This window comes from Mobula birostris, chromosome 13, assembly GCF_030028105.1.
Source record: "Mobula birostris isolate sMobBir1 chromosome 13, sMobBir1.hap1, whole genome shotgun sequence".
NCBI classification, from domain to species: Eukaryota; Metazoa; Chordata; class Chondrichthyes; order Myliobatiformes; family Myliobatidae; genus Mobula; species Mobula birostris.
The window spans coordinates 65,948,635-65,971,050 of NC_092382.1; the positions used below are offsets into that span (position 1 = coordinate 65,948,635).

Here is a 22,416-nt window from a genome sequence, read left to right on the forward strand (position 1 = left end):
CGTTCTTTAATTGTAACAATGGCATAGGCACAGCTCAGACATCACCTATAATTTTGCTGATAATACAACTGTTGTAAGCAGGATCTCAGAGGGTGACGAGGAACGGTACACGAGTGAGGTAGATCCGCAGGTTGAGTGATGTCACAACAACGGCCTTGCACCCAACATCACCGAAACTATTGAATTGATTGTGGTCTCCAGGAAGTAGAAGTGGGAAGAGGCGGAGAAGCTTCTGGTTTAAGATGGTGGTGGTGAAGCTCAGTGACCTCCTATCGGCGGCAATAAAAAACAAAGAAAACAACTAAATACGTTATTAATAACTTTATTCTAGTAAACGATCGCTGCAAACAAAAGCCTCTAACTTTCCATTCGGAGATGAGCTTTTAAACCGCTTGCATGAACTGGCATTTTTGCGGTGTGAAATGAAATCTCGAAAGCGCTGTATGCTGCTGCCTTGAAAGCTGAATCAAGCCGTCGGGGTCCGGGTCGGAGATCCGAGAACGAGCCGCTGTACAGCCATCGCTGGAACGGACTGAGACGATTCGATGTGGCAGAACAGAGCCGAGCGGAGGCGAGACAGAGCCCGGTCCCGTGCCCGCGACCGAGGACAGATCCGAGATTAGATCGATTTTAAAGTGGGGCCGAATTGGAAAGTTCGGAACGAGCAGAATCGAGGCGGTGAGGCCAGGCCCGAGAGCGTATCGAAGCAGCAGAGCCCGGGTCCGAAAGCGAGGAGCGATGCGACGTTTGGACGTTTTCATCGACGGACCAGTCTGTACGATGGACGCTGCTTTGTACTGGGGCAGGGACATGTTCTTCAATCGGTTCTTGCAACGTCTGGCTTCCTGTCTGCGGCGTGGTGGGGGGGGGGGGGGTGGATTGGCTGGGGACTCACTTTCCTGGCCTTCAGTTCTGAATGTTTATCGTTTGCAGCATTGGTCCTTTTGTCTTTCACCCTGCACATCGGGTGTTTGACTGTTTTCTTTCTTAGTCGGTTCTGTCGGCTTTCTTTGTTGTGTGGTTATTTGTAAGGAGACAAATCTAAATGTTGAAAACGTATACATTGATAATGAACGCACTTTGAAATTTGAACTGTAAACAAGTACATCTCCATCGATCGGTCAGCAGTGGAGAGACCGAGAAGCTTCCATTTCCCGTGGGTCCACAGCTCTGTAGATGATGGATTGGGAGAGAAGAATTAATGCAATTACGAGAAAGTTTGAGAAGATTTATGTTGTCTCAAAAGTCTCCAGAACATTCATACACGTGTACCTTGGACACTATGCGGGCTGTTGCATCCCGTCAGGTGTGGAGGCACTAATACAGCAGATCGGAAAAAAGCCACAAAGTGTTGTAAATTCAGTCATTTCCAACAACGACATCAGGCTCCCCACCATATTCAAAAAGCAATGACTGAAGAAGACGGCATCCACCATTAAGGACCCTCAAGGTGCAGAATACTTTGCATTACTGTCATCAGTAAGGAGGTACCTGGTCACAAGTCTCACCCTAAACGTTTCAGCAACACATGAGCGCATAATGCGTACAGCAATATGGCATAGAAACATAGAAACATAGAAAATAGGTACAGGGGTAGGCCATTCGGCCCTTCGAGCCTGCACAGCCATTTATTATGATCATGGCTGATCATCCAACTCAGAACACCGCCCCAGCCTTCCCTCCATATCCCCTGATCCCCGTAGCCACAAGGGCCATATCTAACTCCCTCTTAAATATAGCCAATGAACTGGCCTCAACTGTTTCCTGTGGCAGAGAATTCCACAGATTCCCCACTCTCTGTGTGAAGAAGTTTTTCCTAATCTCGGTCCCAAAAGGCTTCCCCTTTATCCTCAAACTCTGACCCCTTGTTCTGGACTTCCCCAACATCGGGAACAATCTTCCTGCATCTAGCCTGTCCAATCCCTTTAGGATTTTATACGATTCAATCAGATCCCCCCTCAATCTTCTAAATTCCAACGAGTACAAGCCCAGTCATCCAGTCTTTCTTCATATGAAAGTCCTGCCATCCCAGGAATCAATCTGGTGAACCTTCTTTGTACTCCCTCTATGGCAAGGATGTCTTTCCTCAGATTAGGGGACCAAAACTGCACACAATACTCCAGGTGTGGTCTCACCAAGGCCTTGTACAACTGCAGTAGTACCTCCCTGCTCCTGTACTCGAATCCCATCGCTATAAATGCCAGCATACCATTCGCCTTTTTCACCACCTGCTGTACCTGCATGCCCACTTTCAGTGACTGGTGTATAATGACACCCAGGTCTCGTTGCACCTCCCCTTTTCCTAATCGGCCACCATTCAGATAATAACCTGTTTTCCTATTTTTGCCACCAAAGTGGATAACTTCACATTTATCCACATTAAATTGCATCTGCCATGAATTTGCCCACTCCAAGTCACTCTGCATCCTCTTAGCATCCTCTTCACAGCTAATACTGCCACCCAGCTTCGTGTCATCCGCAAACTTGGAGATGCTGCATTTCATTCCCTCATCCAAGTCATTAATATATATTGTAAACAACTGGGGTCCCAGCACTGAGCCTTGCGGTACCCCACTAGTCACCGCCTGCCATTCTGAAAAGGTCCCGTTTATTTCCACTCTTTGCTTCCTGTCTGCTAACCAATTCTCCATCCACGTCAATACCTTACCCCCAACACCGTGTGCTTTAAGTTTGCACACTACTCTCCTGTGTGGGACCTTGTCAAAAGCCTTTTGAAAATCCAAATATACCACATCCACTGGTTCTCCCCTATCCACTCTACTAGTTACATCCTCAAAACATTCTATGAAATTCGTCAGACATGATTTTCCTTTCACAAATCCATGCTGACTTTGTCCGATGATTTCACCGCTTTCCAAATGTGCTGTTATCACATCTTTGATAACTGAGTCGAGCAGTTTCCCCACCACCGACGTTAGGCTAACCAGTCTATAATTCCCCGGTTTCTCTCTCCCTCCTTTTTTAAAAAGTGGGGTTATATTAGCCACCCTCCAATCCTCAGGAACTAGTCCAAAATCTAACGAGTTTTGAAAAATTATCACTAATGCATCCACTATTTCTTGGGCTACATCCTTAAGCACTCTAGGATGCAGACCATCTGGCCCTGGGGATTTATCTGTCTTCAATCCCTTCAATTTACCTAACACCACTTCCCTACTAATAAGTATTTCGCTCAGTTCCTCCATCTCACTGGACCCTCTGTCCCCTACTATTTCTGGAAGATTATTTATGTCCTCCTTAGTGAAGACAGAACCAAAGTAATTATTCAATTGGTCTGCCATGCCCTTGCTCCCCATAATCAATTCACTTGTTTCTGTCTGTAGGGGACCTACATTTGTCTTTACCAGTCTTTTCCTTTTTACATATCTATAAAAGCTTTTGCAGTCAGTTTTTATGTTCCCTGCCAGTTTTCTCTCATAATCTTTTTTCCCCTTCCTAATTAAGCCTTTTGTCCTCCTCTGCTGAACTCTGAATTTCTCCCAGTCCTCAGGTGAGCCACTTTCTCTGGCTAATTTGTATGCTTCTTCTTTGGAATTGATACTATCCCTAATTACTCTCGTAGGCACTCGGTTGTGCCCATGTTTTAGCCTACGCCAAGATCAATCTGACTCTTCAATGTCAAAAATCAGGAGTTACTTCAATACATTTCGTGCTGCCCTTGTCAATCACGCCTGCACAATGGGTTGGTGAGTTCAGTGTGACTGAAGAAGTGTGGACAAAGTTGGAATAAGGTGATGAAATCCGTGTGGTCTACAATTACATTGGACAAATAACGCAGACTGTGCAAGCTCGCTTTAATGTTCATACGATGTGGGATTGATTTCAGGATAAATCGTGAGCTAACTCAAAGCTAACATTGGCTTTGTGAAATATGGAGCGAGATGTCATACAATTAATATCAAATAAAATGAATGTGAAGGCAACAATAGAAGTAGGTGATAGGTCATGACTGGCATTTCAATCCAGAATGCGCGGAACAGCTTTAAAAAGTTTCTGATTGTCTACTTTACTAGACGGTGTTCTGGACTGAGCTTTAAGTATTCCCCGTGGTGCCGAGGGAACACAGAAATAGAAACGGTACCTTGTTTGTTAACTGACTGTAACTAACTCGAGTTGTTGTGCAAACTTTGTTGCTGTTGGTGTTTTTTTTTAACCGGGGAATAGATTAATATATAAAAGGGCAGCGAGATCAGAACGCAGGCGACTGGCGCTTCCTGCAAGGAGTGCGGTTCATTGTGTACAATACCCGAAAATGGCTCTACCGACAATCCGGCATGTAAGGATTGTATTTTACCCTATTCTCGCAGCTTTCGGTGTTCCGGGTAAGTCGACACATCCTCTGTCTGAAATGTAAGGGACTGTCCTCTATTAACAGTCATTTCACTGGGTGTTGTTTATCGGCGAAACCAGCCCAGCGCGGAGACACGGCAGACTACTGCTGCTGAACGGTTCGTCTCCGCTCTATGCGCTGATGCAGGGTCAAGTTCACTGCCGCTGCACTCCCTCCAAAGTTCAGCACAAACGATATTGCTGAAATTCAGAGAGATCAATCCTCTCCGCTGTTGACCACTGTCAGAGTAAATTTGATACCGCGGATTGTTACAGATTGAAATATATTTTGTGACGTAACTTTTGGTGAAAGAGCAGTAGAACAGTACGAATTGTGGGAACATTGTGGATTGTACCAGCTGCCGCCGTAGCTAAATTCTCTCTCTCTCTCTCTCTCTCTCTCTCTCTCTCTCTCGTTCTCTCCCCCTCTCTCTCTCTCGTTCTCTCCCTCTCTCTCTCTCTCTCAGACACACTCACTCTCTCTGTTTCTGTATCTCTGTCTCTGTGTCTCTCTTTCTTTCTCCCTGTCTCTCTGTCCTCTCTCTCTCCCCACTCTCCGACCCCCCCCCTCTCTCTCTCTCTCTCTCTCTGTCTTTCTCTCGCTCACCTGCTCTCTCCCTCTCCTTCCCTATACCTCTTTATACCTCTTTGTGGATTTCCGATCAAACATTTGATTATATGTCATACCCGTACCATTTGGGGATTATAGTAAATATAGCTAGCACAAGAATGTGGTGTCCAGCTGGGGATTTGAATTAATTTCTCCCTATCGCACCTTTAAGATGATAATGAATGTGATCGAAAATGGCTGATATATCCAAGTGGAAGAGCTTATTTATTGATGGACGATTCTGAAACTATTCGAGTTTAAGCTAGATTGTGTACAAGCGACACTGGACGAGTCAGTGAAGTCCGATTCTGTTCACCAGGCCCTACGCTCATTCATTGACTGAACGGAGGGAACGAGTACATCGGTTTCACCCTGGAACTGATGACCGACAGCGGGCACGGCCCCAGTTACTCCGGGCCAGTACCGGCTCAATAATAATGAGAGTTTCTTTGAGTGGAATCTGCCGGCTGCACATCAGCCGATCCTCCTACAGCTACTGTGTTGAGCTCTCTCACGGCTCTCATTCCCTCCGGCTGGTGCCTGAATGGGGCTTCGAGGGTAAGAGCCATTGAAATGATGGTCGCACGGGTAGGGAATGTAGTGCGCAAGGGAGGTACGGGAGAACATGGTGATCTCCCCTATTTTTCTGCGTTGTGATGACGAATGAGCAGCAGTGCTGCCCCCTCTTGGTTACATCGCCAAGGTGACATCGAGAGCACGTCACCGGCAACTTAACCAGGAGCAGTGCTGCCCCCTAACGGTTACATCGCCAATGTGACATCGAGAGCACGTCACCAGCAACTTAACCAGGAGCAGTGCTGCCCCCTCTCGGTTACATCGCCAAGGTGAAATTGAGAGCACGTCACCAGCAACTTAACCAGGAGCAGTGCTGCCCCCTCTTGGTTACATCGCCAAGGTGACATCGAGAGCACGTCACCAGCAACTTAACCAGGAGCAGTGCTGCCCCCCTATCGGTTACATCGCCAAGGTGAAATTGAGAGCACGTCACCAGCAACTTAACCAGGAGTAATTGCGTACTTCGGCTCCGATCATCTTTAGTTCACTGAATAAAGAGTTTTTATTCTCTCTTGGAACATATTTCCCCGGTAATTTTGCCGATCACTATCGGAATAGTATTTTCACATTGGATTCCGAGAACGCTTCTCCTCGCCCTGTATGTATCTCACAATTTGGACTCTTTCCTTAGCGAACCTATTGGCAATCGTGGTGCTCCTCCGAGGGAATTGCGGCCTTTCCAAATGTATATCGCTCTACATGGCAATGGTAGATCTCCTGGTGATGATGTTCTGTGTAATCGGGTACCATATCATCATGTATCAGTTTCCAATCTCCTTCCTGTCCTACACGTCCGCCTATAAGGTCGTCCTGTATTTCACATTGACCAGCCTGCTAACCTCCGTATGGTACACTGTCCTGTTCACAGTCGATCGGTTTGTAGCGATCTGTTACCAGAAACTGAAAGCGAAATATTGCACAGTTAGGACAGCTGTTGCCAGTATTATAACCGTGGCGCTCCTGGGGCATTTACAGAGCGTTCCGCTTCTATTTGAGCATAAACCTATGGGTATAGTTAAAGGTATTCAGTAGGGCTGTCAGCTGAGTTCGTGGTTCATGACGTCTCTTGTGGGAATCGCATTCTCCTTTCTGCAGAGTATTTTAACGCCTATATTACCTTTTGTTCTGATAACCCTGTTTAACTGTCTGACAGTGAGGCGCAATTTATTAGCCAGTAAAGTGCGCCGCGGACTGCGCGGTCACAGCAGTCAACACAGAAGGATCCGGAGATGGAAAGCCGCCAGAAATCCATCATTTTACTCTTTAGTGTGTCCGGCAGTTTCATTTTGTTGTGGCTGACGGCCGCCGTGAGCTTTCAGACCACCCGAATCACAGGAACCGCGCATTACGACGGTGATTACACCCACTCTGCATACGTCGCCACTGAAGCCGGCAACATGCTCATGTATCTGAGCTCCTGCACTAACACCTGCATTTATACAGCGACTCAGAATAAGTTTAGAGAAGAAATGCTGCTGGTGTTAAAATCTCCTTGGACTTTGTTTTTAATATTGTTTAAAAAACGCAGGTAAAGCAAAGCACATGTTCCTAAAGGTCGAGTTATCTACTAATGCCCCGCATCGGGCATCCGTCATTGGGTCGCGATGTACATCTGAGTTTGGGGTGTTTAGGTGTAATGCGTCTCGCTATTAAATCGACATGGAATAAAATAACACTCAAATTCATTTCCGTACAGGAGCGTCCTTGGTAGCCGTGACGTCATCAACAATCCCGGTATCCGATCGCTTAGTTGATTTCATTCACTCGTTGCGTTTGACAGCTGCGTTGACACTCAGGGCTCATTCGGCCGCAGGGTAACCCGGGTAAAGGTGGAGCCATCGCAATGACTTTCATGCTGGCACTGGAGATTCAGTGCGGTCAGCGCTGTGACAGAGCTACCTTCTTGTAGATTGCAGTGGGAAATCAATATTGCAGAGATTCTGCCCCAGCCCGACTATGGCGACCTATGCCAATCCCCTGAGCCATAGAACAGCCCGTGTCCCTCGCTACCTTTGTTAACCAAGGGTTGTCTAGACACGTTTCCATGATTTTATTATCACCTGCATCCAGCACGTCTGCTGTACACATAACCACGCAGCACTGGGAGATAAAAGAGTGCCTTCAGATCTGTGTCTGCATGCGCCTGTAGTTTTAGCCACTGCTGACATAAGAAAAGACAAAGTTGTTGGCTATCTGTACAATATTTACTTCCTCATAATTGTATACACTTTTACAAGGACCCTTCACTTTATTTTCTATTTCAGATAATCAAACTTCTCCTTATAGTTTATCCCCTTCCCCACAGTCCAGTAAACAATCTGGTGAATTTGATCCACCATCTCTCAGTTCTTACAAAATTCTTCCCATGGCGTGGCAACCAGAATTGCACCCATTGCTCTCAGTCCGTTTAGCCAGTGCTCCGTATAGCTGTAAAATTGAGTCGGAATTCTTCCACACAAACCCTCGGTGAACAATGCAAGGATAACAAAATCCACTTTCGCTGTACTGTCTCACTGCACTCAGAAAGGTATAGCCTAGCCTTGAAAGGTTACAACTAAAAACGACCCTCTGAAGGTCTATATGTCCTCCCAGACTTTTATTTCACAATGTGGATTAAGTCACATTTTGTTTCATATACACTTTTACAAACAATAAAGGACCCTGCAGCAAATGTACAGCTCGCCACTTATTGCCGGCGTCCGGGAGGAGAGACACGCTGGCACACTACCATTTGCATCCTTTTACCAAGCTAATTCTGTTACTAGTTTGACAATTCATCTTGGCGTCCCTGTATCTGTATGGGTGCCTTGTTAGAAACATAATGAAAGTCCATCCAAACTCTATCTACCTTCCTGCTTCGTTAAATCGTCGAGATTATTCCTTTAAAATCACAGACATATTTGTGACACATGACATGGCCGGCACGAGACCACACTGACTCCTTATTCGCTTCGATGAACTGCCTTCCGAGCTGTACATACATACATTCTGTTAACAGAAATTTTCTCCCATGACGTTCCCATACCGATATAAAGAAAAATGATCTCAATATTCAAGAAATGAAGTGATAAGGGGTGCGATGTGCAAACGGTGAAGAAGGGAGTCAAAGACATTTCAGGCGGCACAGACGGTAAACGAGGTTTGGGGGATAAATTGAAGGCACGTGTTTGCATAACTAAAGACACAACTAAATCGACATAGTGGGTTTATAATTATATGCACTTATATCCAGATTACTCCAATGTCCCGTCCGAATCAGTCCCTGATGCCAGAGTTCAGCGCTCTTTCAGTCATGTCCGCATGGTCCTCCGTCCACTGCGGACGTCCATCCTTCAGCCACCTGAGGTGAAATTTCCGCGGTACCATCCGTCAGCTCTGTAGCCTGTCTGTTCCTTCCGCTTTTGAGCATTCTCTCAGTGGAGAATTGGGCAAGATACGCATCCCGTCAACAACTCATCCACAAGAATGCTCCAAGCCGTCTGATAAAGGACACGTAAGTGAAAGCGTTCCAGGAGAACGAAACCGGGCAAATAGAGCATAGCCTCCTGGGTAATAACTGGAAATAGCGATTACACTGCGAAAATTCTCTTAGACCATAAGACCATAAGACAAAGGAGCACAAGTCGGCCATTCCGCCCATTGAGTCTGCTCCGCCATTTTATCATGAGCTGATCCATTCTCCCATTTAGTCCCACGCCTCCGCCTTCTCAGCATAACCTTACAAGCCCTGGCTACTCAGGTACCTATCAATCTCTGCCTTAAATACACCCAATGACTTGGCCTCCACTGCTGCCTGTGGCAACAAATTCCATAGATTCACCACCTTCTGACTAAAAAAAAATCTTCGCATTTCTGTTCTGAATGGGCGCCCTTCAATCCTGAAGTTATGCCCTCTCGTACTAGACTCCCCCATCATGGGAAACAACTTTGCCACATCCACTCTGTCCATGACTTTCAACATTCGAAATGTTTCTATGAGGTCTCCCCTCATTCTTCTAAACTCCAAGGAATATAGTCCAAGAGCGGACAAACGTTCCTCATATGTTAATCCTCTCATTCCCGGAATCATTCTAGTGAATGTTCTCTGTACCCTCACCAAAGTCAGCACATCCTTTCTTAAATAAGGAGACCAAAACTGCCCACAGTACTCCAAGTGAGGTCTCACCAGCGCCTTAAAGAGCTTCAACATCACATCCCTGCTCCTATACTCTATTCCTCTAGAAATGAATGCCAACATTGAATTCGCCTTCTTCACTACCGACTCAACCTGGAGGTTAACCTTAAGGGTATCCTGTACGAGCACTCGCAAGTCCCGTTGCATCTCAGAACTTTGAATTCTTTCCCCATTTAAATAATAGTCTGCCCGTTTATTTCTTCTGCCAAAGTGCATAACCATACACTTTCCAACATTGTACTTCATTTGCCACTTCTCTGCCCATTCTTCCAATGTATCCAAGTTTCTCTGCAGACTCTCCGTTTCCTCAGCACTACTGGCCCCTCCACCTATCTTCATATCATCAGCACACTTAGCCACAAAGCCATCTGTTTCATAATTCAAATCGTTGATGTACAATGTAAAAAGAAGCAGCTCCAACACGGACCCCTGTGGAAAACCACTGGTAACCGGCAGCCAACCAGAATTGGATCCCTTTATTCTCACTCTCTGTTTCCTGCCAATCAGTCAATGCTCTATCCACGCATGTAACTTTCCCGTAATTCCATGGGCTCTTACCTTGATAAGTAGCCTCATGTGTGGCACCTTGTCAAAGGCCTTCCGAAAATCCAAATATACAACATCCACTGCATCTAGCCTACTGGTAATTTCCTCAAAAAATTGTAATAGGTTAGTCAGGTATGATTTTCCTTTAAAGAATCCATTCTGCCTATCTTGTCATATGCCTCCAGCTACTCTGTAACCTCATCCTTGACAATCGACACCAACAACTTCCCAGCCACCGACGTCAAGCTAACAGGTCTATAATTTCCTTTTTGCTTTTTACCCCCTTCTTAAATAGCGGAGTGACATTTGCAATCTTCCAGTCCTCCGGAACCATGCCAAAATCTATCGACTTTGAAAGATCATCGCTAATGCCTCTGCAGTCTCCACAGCTACTTCCTTCAGAACACGAGGATGCATTCCACCTGGTCCGGGAGATTTATCTACCTTTAGACTATTCAGTTTCCTGAGTACTTTCTCCGTCGTAATTGTGACTGCGCACACTTCTCTTCCCTGCCATCCTTGAGTGTCCGGTATACTGCTGATGTTTTCCTCAGTGAAGACTGATGCAATAATCTCGTTCAGTTCCTCCACCATCTCCTTATCTCCGCATCTCCCATTACAATTTCTCCAGCATCATTTCTATCTGTCCTATATCTACTTTCACCTGTCTTTTCCTGTTTATATACTTGAAAAAGCTTTTAGTATTCTCTTTGATATTATTTGCTAGCTTCCATGCATAGTTAATCTTTTCCCTCTTAATGACATTCTTAGTTTCCTTTTGTAAGGTTTTAAAAACTTCCCCATCCTCTCTCTTCCCACTATTTTTTGCTTCCTTGTATCCTTTGCTCTAACTTTGGCTTTGCCTTCTCTTGTCAACCACGGTTGCATCCTTTTTCCGTTCGAAAATTTCTTCTGTTTTGGAATATACCTGTCTTGCACCTTCCTCACTTCTCGCATAAACTCCAGCCACTGCTGCTCTGCCGTCTTTCCCGCCAGTGTCCCTTCCCATTCAACTTTGGCCAGTTCCTCTCTCATGCCACTGTAATTTCCTTTACTCCACTGAAATACCGACACATCAGATTTCGGCTTCTCTTTTTCTAATTTCACAGTGAACTCAATCATGTTATGATCACTGCCTCCTAAGGGTTCCTTCACCTCAATCTCTCTAATCACCTCCGGTTCATTACACAATACCCAATCCAGTACAGCCGATCCCCTAGTCGGCTCAACAACAAGCTGTTCTAAAAAGCATCTCGCAGACATTCTACAAATTCTCCCTCTTGAGATCCAGTGCCGACCTGATTTTCCCAATCCACTCGCATGTTAAAATCCCGCACAATTATCATAACACTGCCCTTCTGACAAGACTTTTCTATTTCCAGTTGTAATTTGTATTCTGCATCACTGCAGCTGTTTGGCGGCCTATAAATAACTGCCATTAGGGTCCTTTTACCCCTGCGATTTCTGAGCTCAACCAATAAAGATTCTGCACCTTCTGATCCTATATCACCTCTTTCTAATGATTTAATATCATTTCTTACCAATAAAGCCACGCCTCCTCCTCTGTCTACCTTCCTATCCTTCCAATACACCGTGTATCCTTGGACGTTCAGCTCCCAGAGACATGCATCCTTTGGCCAGGTCTTAGTGATGGCCACAATATCATACCTGCCAATCTGTAGCTGTACGACAAGATCATCCACCTTATTCCTTATGCTGCGTGCATTTAAGTACAACACCTTGAGACCAGTATTTGATACTTTTCACTTTGATTTCACTGCAACTCATCCCAATGGCTACAAATTTGCTCCATCACCTGCCTGTCTTTCCTGACATCTTTACTGTTCACTATCTTAGATTTATTTCTGTTTTCCCCTTCCTCCGCTCTATCATTCCGGTTCCCACCCCCCTGCCAAATTAGCTTAAACCCTCTCTAACAGCTCTACTAAACTTTCCCGCCAGGATATTGGTCCCCTTCGGGTTCAGGTGTAACCTGTTCATTTTGAACAGGTCATACTTCCCCCAGAAGAGATCCCAATTATCCAAGAATCTGAAGCCCTGCCCCCTACACCAGTCTCTCAGTCACGAATTCATCTGTCTGATCCTACTATTCTTGCCCTCGCTAGCACGTGGCACAGGTAGCAATCCCGAGATTACTACCCTGGAGGTCCTGCTTCTCAGCTTCCTTCCTAACTCCTGGAAACCTCTCTTCAGGACCTCCTCCTTTGTCCTATCTATGTCATTGGTACCAACATGTACCAAGACAACTGGCTGCTCCCCTCCCCCTTCAGAATATTCAGGTCTCAATCCGAGACATCCCGTACCCTGGCACCTGGGAGGCAACGCACCATGCGGGTATCTCCATCAGGCTCACAGAATCTCCTGTCCGTTCCCCTGACTATGGAATCCCCTACGACTACCGCATTTCTCTTCTCCCTCCTTCTCTCCTGCACAACAGCGCCAAGCTCAGTGCCAGAGACCCCGGTCACCATGGGCGTCCTCTGTCAGGTCATCCCCCTCAACAGCATCCAGAACAAGATATTTGTTGCTGATATTTGTTCCTTGGAATATAAATGATTGAGGGGAGGTTTGATGGAGGCGTTTTAAAATTGTGAGGGTTATAGATGGGGTAAATGCAAGCTGCCTTTTTCCACTGAGATTGGATGAGACTACAACCAGAGGCCATGGATTAAGTGTGAAAGGTGAAATTTTAAGGGGAACATGACGGGAAACTTCTTCACACAGATGAACATCTGCATGTGGAATGAACAGCCCGCACAAGTGGTGAATGCAAGCTCAATTTCATCATTTAAGAGGTTTGTGTAGGTACCTGGATGGTAGAGATATGGGAGTAGAAAGTTTAAATAGTTCAGCACAAACTTGATAGGCCGAAGGGTCTCTTTCTGTGTTGTACTTTTCTATGACTGTGACAAGAACCTAAAATGATACTAATATTCACTCTAATTCCTTTTAACAGCTGTGCAGACCAACCATACATCTCAGTCAGAGTCATTTACAGGGTGTTAAAACTGTGGCACTTTAAATTAACAGTACATAAAAGAAAATCCCAGCAGTACGTCAACAAAGGCTATTTGTGTGAGAATGTTTCAGTTACTGTGGGGCCAGGCACCCATGCAGCTCAGTGGGAACAGGGAATAATACGAATGGAGAGAGTCAAACTGAGCCAGGTCACAGATTGGAGATGGCAGAAATGCCCCATTCTTGTAGAGACAGGAAGAGCATCAGAGAATTTGATGGTCATTCCAGATACCAGCACTGTGCCCAGATAGAAAATGATTTCTCTCTCCAAGTTGGGTTGAACTTCACTGTAACAGTTTGATGTCAGATCACACCTTGACAACTCAAGTGATCTCATCTGAAATGTTGTCCTGCACCCACTGATGGATTTTGTAAATCTTTTTACAGGTTAAAAATGACAAGGAATTTGTCTACAGGAATCTTGAACACAACACGCCAGTTTTGCTGTCTCTGTCCAGATATTTAAGAAGTGGAGCAAGGGATTCACTTGATCAGCCTTCCTGCTCAGACTGTGGGGAGAGATTCACTCAATCATCTGACCGAATGGCACGCCCGTCATTTTACACAGGGGTGAACCCATTCATCTGCTCAGACTGTGGTAATGGATTCACTTGGTCACCTCAACTGAAGGTACATCAGCAAGTACACACTGGGCAAGGCCATTCGCCTGTTCTGTGGGTGAGAAGGGATTCAGTCGGTCTTCCCACCTGTGGATGCACCAGTCAGTTCACATTGGGCAGAGGCTGGGCATCTGCTGAATTTGTGGGGAAGGATTCACTCGGTCATCTGACCTAATGGCTCACCAGCGAATTCACACCGGGGAGAGGCCGTTCACCTGCTCGACCTGTGGGAAGGGATTCACTTGGTCATCTAAACTGAAGGTACACCAGAGAGTTCACACTGGGGAGAGGCCGTTCACCTGCTCAGTCTGTGGGAAGGGATTCACTTGGTTATCTAATCTGAAGGTACATCAGCAAGTTCACACTGGGGAGAGGCCGTTCACCTGCTCAGTCTGTGGGAAGGGATTCACTCAGGCATCAAACCTACAAGAGCACCAGAGAATTCACACTGGGGAACGGCTGTTCACCTGCCCGGACTGCGGGAAGGGATTCACTTGCTCATTCCAACTGAAGGTACATCAGCGAGTTCACACTGGAGAAAGGCCGTTCACCTGCTCAGACTGTGGGAAGGGATTCATTTCGTCATCTGACCTAATGGGACATCAGCGAGTTCACACCGGGGAGCGGCCATTCACCTGCTCAGACTGTGGGAAGGGATTCATTTCATCATCTAAACTGAAGGTACATCAGCGAGTTCACACTGGGGAGAAGCCTTTCACCTGCTCAGACTGTGGAAAGGGATTCACGCGGTCATCTAAACTGAAGATACATCAGAGAGTTCACACTGGGGAGAGGCCATTCACCTACTCAGACTGTGGGAAGGGATTTACTTCCTCATCTCAACTGAAGGTACATCAGCACGTTCACACTGGAGAGAGGTCGTTCACCTGCTCAGTCTGTAGGAAGACATTCACTTTGTCACCTCACCAACTAAGACACCAGTTAGTTCATACCAGGGCGTGGCCATTCACCTGCTCAGTCTGTGGGAAATGATTCACTGAATTATCCTTCCTTCAGAGACACCAGTCAGTTCACACTGGGAAGTGGCAGTTCACCTGCTCAGTCTGTGGCAAGGGATTCACACGGTCATGTCAACTACAGAGACACCAGCGAGTTCACACTGGATAGAGGCCGATCTCCTGCTCAGACTTTGGGAGGAGATTCTCAGCCAAATCAACCAAATTTGTATCATTGAGTTCACAGTGGAGAGAGGCCATTCACCTGCTCAGACTGTGGGAAGCGATTCACTTAGTCATCTAACCTTATATAACCCCCACTTCGGCTAGCTGCTTAATATAGGGGATGATAGTCCCTCAGTCTGGCCAAACTTAAGAAATCTCATTTGGGTGGATACTGCATGATGTGTTCCCTGTTACAAATCAGTACCCCAAAATAACAAACAGTAAACAATATGTGATTAAGTGATTGAGCTTTATAATTCTTACTTTGACTATATGGTTAGTGATGTAAACAAAAAAAAAGTGCCCACTCTCTCCATTCATGTCTTCTCATTTCTCCCCGACAAAAGACCATGAAAATCTCTCTTCTGTGAATCCTGTTCTGTGGGTGAGAAGGGATTCAGTCGGTCTTCCTACCTGCTAGCATGGAGATGACTGCAGTTATTGAAGAATGTGCACATCTCAGCCTGTTACGTTGCTAGAAATGCTTTGCACACTGAACAAAGAGAACAAAGATACAGAAAGGATCACTGACTCAAGACCCATTCAGCTTTTCATCACTGTCAACTGGTACGAATATTGTTGCTGAGGGCTTGAGTATAGTTCTAAAAATAAAAGAGAAGTATAACATAGCAAAGACGAGTGGGAAGACGGAGGATTGGGAAACATTTAAAGGGCAACAGAAGGTAACTAAAAAGGCAATACGTGGAGAAAAAATGAGGTACAAAGGTAAACTAGCCAAGAATATAAAGGAGGATAGTAAAAGCTTCTTTAGGTATGTGAAAAGGAGAAAGATAGTTAAGACCAAAATTGGGCCCTTGAAGACAGAAGCAGGTGAATTTATTATGGGAAACAAGGAAATGGCAGATGAGTTGAACAGGTAACACACATCAAAGTTGCTGGTGAATGCAGCAGGCCAGGCAGCATCTCTAGGAAGAGGTACAGTCGACGTTTCAGGCCGAGACCCTTCGTCAGGACAGGAGTTGAACAGGTACTTTGGATCTGTCTTCACTAGGGAAGACACAATCTCCCAGATGTAATAGTGGCCAAAAGACCTAGCGTAATGGATGATTTGAAGGAAATTTATATTAGGCAGGAAATGGTGCTGGATAGGCTGTTGGGTCTGAAGGCTGATAAGTCCCCGGGACTTGATGGTCTGCATCCCAGGGTACTTAAGGAGGTGGCTTTAGAAATTGTGGACGCAGTGGTAATCATTTTCCAATGTTCTATAGATTCAGGATCAGTTCCTGTGGATTGGAGGGTGGCTAATGTTGTCCCTTTCTTCAAGAAGGGAGGAAGAGAGAAAACAGGAAATTATAGACCGGTTAGCCTGACGTCGGTGGTGGGAAAGACACTGGAGTCAATTATAAAAGATGAAATTACGACACATCTGGATAGTAGTAACAGGATCGGTCTGAGTCAGCATGTATTTACGAAGGGGAAATCGTGCTTGACTAATCTTCTGGAATTTTTTGAGGATGTAACTATGAAAATGGACAAGGGAGAGCCAGTGGATGTAGTGTACCTGGACGTTCAGAAAGCCTTTGATAAAGTCCCACATAGGAGATTAGTGGGCAAAATTAGGGCACATGGTATTGGGGGCAGAGTACTGACATGGATTGAAAATTGTCTGGCTGACTGAAAAGAGTAGTGATTAACGGGTCCCTTTCGGAATGGCAGGCGGTGACCAGTGGGGTACCGCAGGGTTCAGTGCTGGGACCGCAGCTGTTTACAATATATATTAATGATTTAGATGAGGGAATTAAAAGTAACATTAGCAAATTTGCCATTGACACAAAGCTGGGAGGCAGTGTGAAATGTGAGGAGGATGTTATGAGAATGCAGGGTGACTTAGACAGGCTGGGTGAGTGGGCAGATGCAGTTTAATGTGGATAAATGTGAGGTTATCCACTTTGGTGGTAAGAACAGGAAGGCAGATTATTATCTAAATGGAGTCAAGTTAGGAAAAGGGGAAACACAATGAGATCTAGGTGTTCTTGTACATCAGTCACTGAAAGCAAGCATACAAGTACAGCAGGCAGTGAAAAAAGCTAATAGCATGCTGGCCTTCATAACAAGGGGAATTGAGTATAAGAGCAAAGAGGTCCTTCTGCAGCTGTACAGAGCCCTGGTGAGACCACACCTGGAGTACTGTGTGCAGTTTTGGTCTCCAAGTTTGAGGAAGGACATTCTTGCTATTGAGGGAGTGCAGAGTAGGTTCACAAGGTTAATTCCCGGAATGGCGGGACTGTCATATGTCGAAAGCTTGGAGCGACTGGGCTTGTATACTCTGGAATTTAGAAGGCTGAGGGGGGATCTTATTGAAACATGTAAGATTATTTAGGGATTGGACACGCTGCAGGCAGGAAGCATGTTCACGCTGATGGGTGAGTCCAGAACCAGAGGCCACAGTTTAAGAATTAGGGGCAGGCCATTTAGAACAGAGTTGAGGAAAAACTTTTTCACCCAGAGAGTGGTGGATATATGGAATGCACTGCCTCAGAAGGCTGTGGAGGCCAAGTCTCTGGATGCTTTCAAAAAAGAGATGGATAGAGCTCTTAAAGATGGTGGAATCAAAGTTTATGGGGATAAGGCAGGAACTGGGTACTGATCGTGGATGATCAGCCATGATCACAGTGAATGGTGGTGCTGGCTCGAAGGGCCGAATGGCCTACTCCTGCACCTGTTGTCTAAATGTCTGAAATGCTGTGAATAAGGCATAACGATACCCAATTTTTGTTCTATTACACAATAAAAGTGAAGAGATTTGCATCCTTATACCTTGGTCACCAAGTAACAGAGTCCCTGGCTTGATGCCCCTGTGTGTAATTCCATTGTTGTGAAGATATTCCTGAAAGTAGGCAAAGACAAATATAAATCAGGTATTCTGAATTTACATCTTTTTCTAATTCTCCAAGTCCACAAAATATCAATTGTACAAATGGAACAGGTTTCTGGCAGAATTAGTCAGATACAATTGCTGGACAATCGGTTCAGAGAATATTTTGTCACTTAATCTGGGTGCACACTAGACTTCCAGTGCCGATATGAAAGTTGAGTATGAAGGCTGGCCTGGAAGAATGATGAAACTTCTGAAGATGCTTTGGGAGGTCACCCATCCATGAACAGCATTTTACTGTCAAAGGGAACTATGGTGAGCTCCAAAATTGATCTCATTTGAAAATTGGGACAAAGCACTGTTAACCTCCTTACTGCTGGTTATAGTGCTAGTTCAATTCTGGCAAACAAAGCTCTTCGAGAGCAAACATGGGCAGGTCAATCCATCTATGATCATGCTCAGTAATGTACGTCGAAATAGAGAAAACTGCTGCTGCACGTCATAAACACTCACTTAAAACAAAGGGATAAATGATGAGGAGCACTTACCACTCCTGCTATCAGCTGCTGGAAAAACCCATCAGCATCTGCCTCGGGCATCCCCACGTCAGGCTCTGTGGGAAGGCAGATCACATTAATCAAAGGCTGAACTTGGGATCAGTTCGCAAATCATTAATATTGTCTGAAATTATGTCATTTTACATCATGCTCAAATTTAATCCCAAATCCCAGGCCTCATTTCACTCAGGTGCCCAAGTAGATGGATTCTCCAACATGCCCTATTTAGACCACAGACAAAAAAACCTAGGACAGCTGAAGCAGCTTACATACTGAACTTTAAAGCCTGTCCTGCTTTGTCCCCATAACATCTGGAAATGTATTATGTACAACTTCAGATGTTCCATTTCTCCCATAATTTAGTTTTCTGGGTGTTCTATAGGGAGAATGTCTGGGAGTGGATGCCAGCTTTTTCCAGCTCAGGACACAAAGGTGCAGTTACTAAAGAACCCACACAAGTATATCTGTAAAAGTGACAGCAACAGTACAACCAAAATTATTAAAATTAGCCAATCCGTATACAAAACATCTTTAACCCTTTCCCCCCTCAACCCAAACTTCTCTATTTTAAACCCTAAGTTTAAGCACAGATCCTACCTACTCTATCAAAGAGCTCTCCTCCACTGCAATACTCCAAAAACAAGTATTGGATATGGGCCTCGACGATGCCCATAAAAGCCGACAGTCTTTTCATGGTTCAACATCTTATTGATGCAGATTTCTCTCTTGATGTTATCAGGGTAGTCACAAGCATGTGTGGTGACCACTTTCTTCACTGTCACTGCTTCCTCTGTTCATCGACTAATTGCCAGTTGTACCCTATGATCAAATACAAAACCGTTGTCTACATTGCAAAACTTCTCAATACTCCATTGAGTTAAATGCATCAGAAACAGAGCATGAGCCAAGTGGCTCTTCATCCCCGCTACCCCATGCAATAAGATCATTATTGATCTGGTTTTGGCCTCAACACCACTTTCCAACTCTCCCTCTGCACCTGTAGATTTCCATGTAGTTCATATGCCTGCAATATATTGTATATTCTATGGCTCTACCACAACTCTTAAAGTGGAGAATTCCAAAGGATCACAACCTGCAAAAGAAATTCTTCTTCATCTCCTGATCAATGGGAAACCAGTTACTCAAACTATATCCCATTTTCTCGATATCCTCACTTGGAGAAACATCGTCTCAGCATCTTGTCTGACAACACCCTCAGAATCTTGCTTCAGTAAGATCACCTCTCTTTCTTCCCTACTCGCTCACCCCTCGCCCCCATACGTGAATCCCGATTCAAATATATCCTTCCTTAAAGACGAGATCTAAACTGTACACAGATCGCCAGGTGTTGTCTCACGAGCTCCCAATAAATTTGCTACAAAACATCCTTACCTTTGTTTTCCATAATCCTTACAATAACCTACACACCACTCTTGTGTGCTAGAGATTGAGTTTGCACTGCAACATTCTCTAATCACCTCTCTATTTAACCATCAAGTTTTTCATTCTTCCTTCCAGGGCAGGCAGGCAACTTCAGATTTTGTTCTACATTATATTTCAAAGGCCACCTTTCTGCTCGTTCACTTAACCTGTGCTCATCACATCACAGGCTTGTGTACTCTGCATCACCGGATAAGCCACTTATCTCAAATTTGTTGAAAATATAGAGAACACACATCCGGTCTCCTCAGATTACAAGCAATGCATCCACTATCTCTGATGCCACTTATTTGTAAAGACACAAATTTGTCCTGTACTTTTTCACTGATAAAAATAAAAATTTCTCTCTCCCTACAGACCTTTGCAATCTGTTATTATTTTCATTATTTAGAATCTGTACCTTCTCATTCCCAATTTTACAATGAGCCTCAAAAACCAACATTACTTTTGGCTTTTTGCTTGTATTTCTGTAAAAACCCCATCAATATTTTTAATAATTTTCTTATATGTTCCACATTCTTTACAATTTTTGTGGCATACCTTGTAGTTTTAAACTTTCCCAGTCCTCTTGCCTACTGTCAATTAATTAATCCTCATTATAACACGTTATTATCACCCTAACTTCCTTGGGAATTCTCCACAGATGGTGCACCCTTCTCGTGGGGCATTTCTTTCTCCAGACTTTTGCTGCAAGTTAAGAAATACCTCCTTAAATGAGTGCTATTGCTAATCTACCAAACCAGTTTTTAAGAATTATTTTTTGAACTGCATGACTTACTCACCATATGCTCCTTCACCCAAAGTCTGCAGCAGATCCCAATCTTGCACAAACGGAACTGCCATCGTCCTGCACAGTCACGAATGATGCTGAAAAGGGGAACGCATGATCACAAGCTGAAGTCATCTTCAGGTACACTTGAAGGACAGCCAGAGACCTTTCCTCCCAGTGCAGAAGTGGCTGATACCAGAGGGCATCATTTTAAGGTGACCGGAGAAAAGTACAGGGGGATATCAGGTGTAAGATTTTTTTTATATAAAGCACAGAGAGTGGTGTGTGGAACACACTGACTACCAGAGTGTTGGTAGAGGCTGATATATTCTGTACATGAAAGGGATTTTAGAAAAGTAGAGGGTGATTTAGGAGGGAGTGGTTAGCCCGAACGATCTGCACTGTGCTGTAGTGTTCTATAAGGCTATTTTTAGTTATTGGTTTTTCAGAATCCACACTTCATTGCCAATGTGAGATTTCACTGCACATCCATCATTGCCCAAAGGAAGTGACAGTGAATGCATCTGGAACTACCGCACTTCTTCTGGTTAAGGATCTCTGTACTCCTGATGGGGAAAGCGTTGGCGTTCCAGGATTTCGATCCAGCCACCACAATGACGGAACGGCAATATCTTTTCAATGAAAATAAGTGCTGGGGATACTTGTCACTTCATTCAGCATTCTGCAGAGAAAGAGCAAATGTGTCAGGTTAATGGCTCTTCCTTAGAACTGATGAAAGATCTCTGCCATGATTAAGAATCACATCACATCTGAATCATTCTCTACAGAATGCTGCATTACCACCGAATCCTTTTCGGTATTTTATGCCTCTTTTCCTCAGATTTCCACCTTTTTCTCTCCTTGGAGATGTAGTAAGCCATAGGTTGGAGAACGTTGTTAAATGCTGGATGGAGCTGCACAAATTTAGGCAAATGCGGAATATTCATAAATATCTCCAGTATTTGGCTTGTGGCATATGGCAGAAAGACCTTGGGATATCAGGAAAGCAGTGTACCCACATTCTCCCGATTATCACCAATTTCTTAACGGAACCAGCTCTGGTCAAAAAGCTGAAGTCCAGCGGGACGGTTAGATTTTTTTTCCCTGTGGAAATAATCCATTGACTGCTATGCCGTTATTTGCCACATGCGAGCTCATATTTAAATATTGTCAAAGTTGCAACCCTCCCCCCTCCCTTTCGTCCGACTCTACCCCGTCCCTCTCCCCCCAACTACCCATCGTCCCTCATCAAACAGCCTCACTTCCCCCATTTACAACCCCAGCCATCGCTTCCATCCGATGTTCCTATCCACACTCCTCCCGTCTCCGGAGGGCCCCCTTCCCCAGTCACCTGCCCCGCCGAGCCCGCCGAACGACCCGGCCCAAACTTTGCTTCTCTCGCTGCAACGCCTTCCGTAAACGTCATCACGCTTGCACTAACATCAGACGCTAGAGAGGGCGGGTGGAACAGTTCGACAGGACTATCAGCTGAGAAGAGGAGTATTCATACAAACCAGGGCCGCCTCTCTCATTTGGTTGGTGCAATATCAGCTATTTTACGTGATCAGCTGTATTGCGAGAGAGATTTCGCGACAAGAGAGAAAAATACAACTTATGTCAAAGATTGAGAGAAATTACACCAAATCTACTTCAAACGTTGGAGAGAAGTAGGATAAATCGGTGTCCTGTAGACAATCGGTCCAACTTAATAGAGGGAA

At 45.0% G+C, this 22,416-nt stretch overlaps 1 protein-coding gene across 6 annotated transcripts; it reads right to left on the bottom strand.

Moving 5' to 3' along the window:
- Positions 1–924: 924 nt before the first annotated feature.
- On the bottom strand, positions 925–22,114 carry LOC140207661 (serine/threonine-protein kinase Chk1-like). Of its 6 annotated transcripts, none has more exons than XM_072276216.1 (5): positions 22,050–22,114; positions 20,712–20,796; positions 18,481–18,545; positions 17,875–17,944; positions 925–1,170 (listed from the first exon to the last, which is right to left on the bottom strand). In XM_072276216.1, exons 2-5 carry the CDS (start codon positions 20,770–20,772, stop codon positions 1,022–1,024), a joined length of 345 nt encoding a protein of 114 aa, XP_072132317.1. In that variant the 5' UTR covers positions 20,773–20,796; positions 22,050–22,114; the 3' UTR covers positions 925–1,021. The 6 variants fall into 6 exon arrangements, 4 of the variants coding, with proteins under 4 accessions (XP_072132317.1, XP_072132316.1, XP_072132318.1 ...); XM_072276215.1 differs by having other exon boundaries at positions 20,712–21,380; XM_072276217.1 differs by lacking the exon at positions 925–1,170 and adding an exon at positions 7,439–7,697 and having other exon boundaries at positions 20,712–21,380.
- Positions 22,115–22,416: the final 302 nt, after the last annotated feature.

Coding starts and splice junctions, on each gene's coding strand:
- LOC140207661 (XM_072276216.1), bottom strand. CDS start 20,772: ATGGCAGTTCCGTTTGTGCAAGATTGGGATCTGCTGCAGACTTTGGGT. Junction 18,546..20,711: donor TTTGGGTGAAGGAGCATATG/GTGAGTAAGTCA, acceptor GCCTTCCCACAG/AGCCTGACGTGGGGATGCCC. Junction 1,171..17,874: donor TCTGTTACTTGGTGACCAAG/GTATAAGGATGC, acceptor CATCATCTACAG/AGCTGTGGACCCACGGGAAA.